At 38.4% G+C, this 2,824-nt stretch overlaps 1 protein-coding gene across 2 annotated transcripts; it reads left to right on the top strand.

Moving 5' to 3' along the window:
- Nucleotides 1-352: 352 nt before the first annotated feature.
- On the top strand, nucleotides 353-1,834 carry LOC148843536 (F-box protein CPR1-like). Of its 2 annotated transcripts, XM_088957419.1 has the most exons (2): nucleotides 353-1,431; nucleotides 1,583-1,834. In XM_088957419.1, exons 1-2 carry the CDS (start codon nucleotides 491-493, stop codon nucleotides 1,596-1,598), a joined length of 957 nt encoding a protein of 318 aa, XP_088813545.1. In that variant the 5' UTR covers nucleotides 353-490; the 3' UTR covers nucleotides 1,599-1,834. The 2 variants fall into 2 exon arrangements, with proteins under 2 accessions (XP_088813545.1, XP_088813544.1); XM_088957418.1 differs by having other exon boundaries at nucleotides 354-1,834.
- The last annotated feature ends 990 nt before the right edge of the window (nucleotides 1,835-2,824 follow it).

The following is a 2,824-nucleotide window of genomic DNA, read 5'->3' as shown; positions in this document are numbered from 1 at the left end:
TAATTATTATTTTCTTTTATCATATTTCATATTTATTGATTTAATTTTAAGGCAGAATATAGTTTTGATATTTTAAGACAGGGACCAATTTAGGCACTTTTAAAAAATTTAGGTACTACGATGAGACATTTGAGAGTTTAGGTACAATATTTTGACACTACCCCGAAGTTTAGGGTATCATCAACGTACTGAAACGTGGTTGGTGTGAGGAGAAGATCGTAGACACACAACATCTTATTAGGCGGGACCCATTAAATGGTCGGTCTTGATGCTTTGTTGTATTAAATTATTAATCTACGGTTCAGAGTTTGAGCTGAAAGTATGCTATTATCTCCAGCTGAACGCAACGATTACCATTTTTGCCAACTGCCAACCCTTGACCCTTATGCTCTCTCGCTCTCTGGTCCCTTTACAGCTATAGTTATCTAAAGTGAGAAGATATCTTCTCCATAGCTTAACATACACAGAGAAAAGAGAGGGATCGAAGAACATGGAGGAAAAGGAAAAGGTGAAGAAGAGTGAGATAGAGCTTCCGAAGCTACCAGGTGAAATCATGGAAGATATCCTTTCAAGGGTACCTGGAAAATCCCTTATGCGGTTCATGTGTGTCTGCAAATCATGGCGCAGCCTGTTCAGCGATACTCGTTTCACCAAGATGCATCTGAATCGAGCAACTGAAATCTGCAGCCGCTCTCCTCATCTCATCTTTGCAACTGCAACCAAGCTCTACCATGCTGATCTTGATTCATTTGACCATACCACATCACTTCATCTACCATTTCAGAAGAGGCCAGTTAAGAATCTCCAACTAGTTGGCACCTGCAATGGCTTGGTATGTATATCACTTAACTCCAAACTCACATATCTGTGGAACCCCACGACCAGAGATTACAAGGAATTGCCCCGTCAAATCCCCAAAAGTCGATGCAGAGGCTGGCGTTGGGTCTATTGGGGGTTTGGTTTTAACCCCATTTCTGATGAATATAAGGTGGTACGAGTTGTTACTTTCTCTGCTCTCGACAAAACTGAAGTCCATGTTTACACACTAGGGACGAATTCATGGGGAAGTGTTGAGCTTGGGGACATTGAGTTCAATATTGACACACATGGTAGATGGCTCCAACTTAATCAGAGCCTTGGCAATAGATCTCTTCATTGGATTGCTAAGAAGAAAAACATGGCTTTCTATGAAGCCAATTCTACGATACTAGTTTCTTTTGATCTTGAAGAGGAGATGTTCAGAGAGATCCTATTGCCTGAATCTGCAAAAAAAGCTGATGTTTCCCTTGAATTGTCAAGTTTCAATGGGTTCCTCTCTATATTTTGTTCCTCCTGCTTCCAGAGTCTTGAGGTGTGGGTAATGAAAGATTATGACGGACAGCAGACTTGGATCAGCACATTTTCAATGGGGCGCTTCGATTTATATGTCAGGTATTTTAAGCCATTGGGTTTTGGAAATAATGGTCAAATTATACTTACCAAGGAATTTGAGAAGTCAATTTATTTATTCGACCCAGTATACAAAAGAATTAGAAAGCTTCGAACCCCAGGTCATCCAGTTAATGCAGAGATTGATGTGCAGAGCCTCGTTTCACTGAGCTGATCATTATGTGGATGGGCAATAATCAGCAGGAATGGAATGTGAAGAAAACTAAGAGAAGATGTTAACTCTTACAGTCTTACCTGGGATTCTGTCTTTCTCTTTCGATAATATGCTTATTTTTTTGTATTGCTTAGAACACCAAAGAGTTCAGGACTCTTCTATATCTTCCTCTCATCCTATAGCCTGGACGTAGGATTTCATGGTATAAAAAGGATAATTAGTTTAACAAAAGCATTGTTATACCTATGTTCTTTGTATCTCTTCAATCTTGTTTTACTGCCAGCTTTTCAGTTTCAATTGCACAATTTCATTGTTATAATGTCCATATGGAGGATTGCAAATCAGGAAGCCATGATTTTGTAGCTGACATCAGCAAAACCTTATATTAACTCATAGTAATGTCTTAGCCAATGCACTTAATATTTCTACATGTTTGCTTTAGGGGGCGTTCTTTTTTTTTTTTTTATTTTGATGGGGGAATGATATTTTTTCAGATTAATGTGAGGACCAGCGAAAGTTTATTTTCCTGGTATCCTAGGTGGGTAAATAACTTTCCCACTTGAGGGGAAAGTTTTCCACACTTGAATGAGACAAAAATGCCCCTTTTAATAATGAATTTTTATGGTTAAAATGGACATTTAATTTTTTACATGGGAAATAAGAGAACATAGGTAAATACACCTGGTTAAGTGTTTCCCGGAAAAAACTTACCCAGGTAATTGCATTTACCCGGGTACTGGTTAAGTGTTTCCCGGAAAAAACTTACCCAGGTAATTGCATTTACCCGGGTAAGTAATTTACCGAAAAGCGAACGGAGCCTTAATATTAGAGAGTTATGGTAATTAACTGTTATGGATTCAAAACCATAGTTCAAATGCATGTTCAACCTTAATTTTTTGTCATGACCAAACAAACAGATAACTATTGAATACAAAATTGCAGCATTCAACGAGGGCATGGGACACCGGTTTACTACAATTTGGGTTGTCCTGATTTGTACTAGAAATCTAAACTTGGGACATCAAATTTGGTTTTTATGAAAAATGCATTCTTCAAAGCTTTGACAATGTAGTTATCCCACTGCTTCATACACCCACTAGCCTTGCATTTCACGACAATCAAGGTGATGCGCCATACACCCTGAATTTAGAATGCACAATCTTGGATGATTGGAAAAACGCTGAAGTTGATGTATACTTTCTCTGGGTGTTTTAACCAGTG

This window comes from Nelumbo lutea, chromosome 8 (assembly GCF_056320005.1).
Source record: "Nelumbo lutea isolate HS-2025 chromosome 8, American lotus-T2T, whole genome shotgun sequence".
NCBI lineage: Eukaryota > Viridiplantae > Streptophyta > Magnoliopsida > Proteales > Nelumbonaceae > Nelumbo > Nelumbo lutea.
This window is presented reverse-complemented; position numbering and strand designations above follow the sequence as displayed.

What these genes read in the sequence shown, in the direction of transcription:
- LOC148843536 (XM_088957418.1), top strand. Translation starts at nt 491, where the DNA reads ATGGAGGAAAAGGAAAAGGTGAAGAAGAGTGAGATAGAGCTTCCGAAG.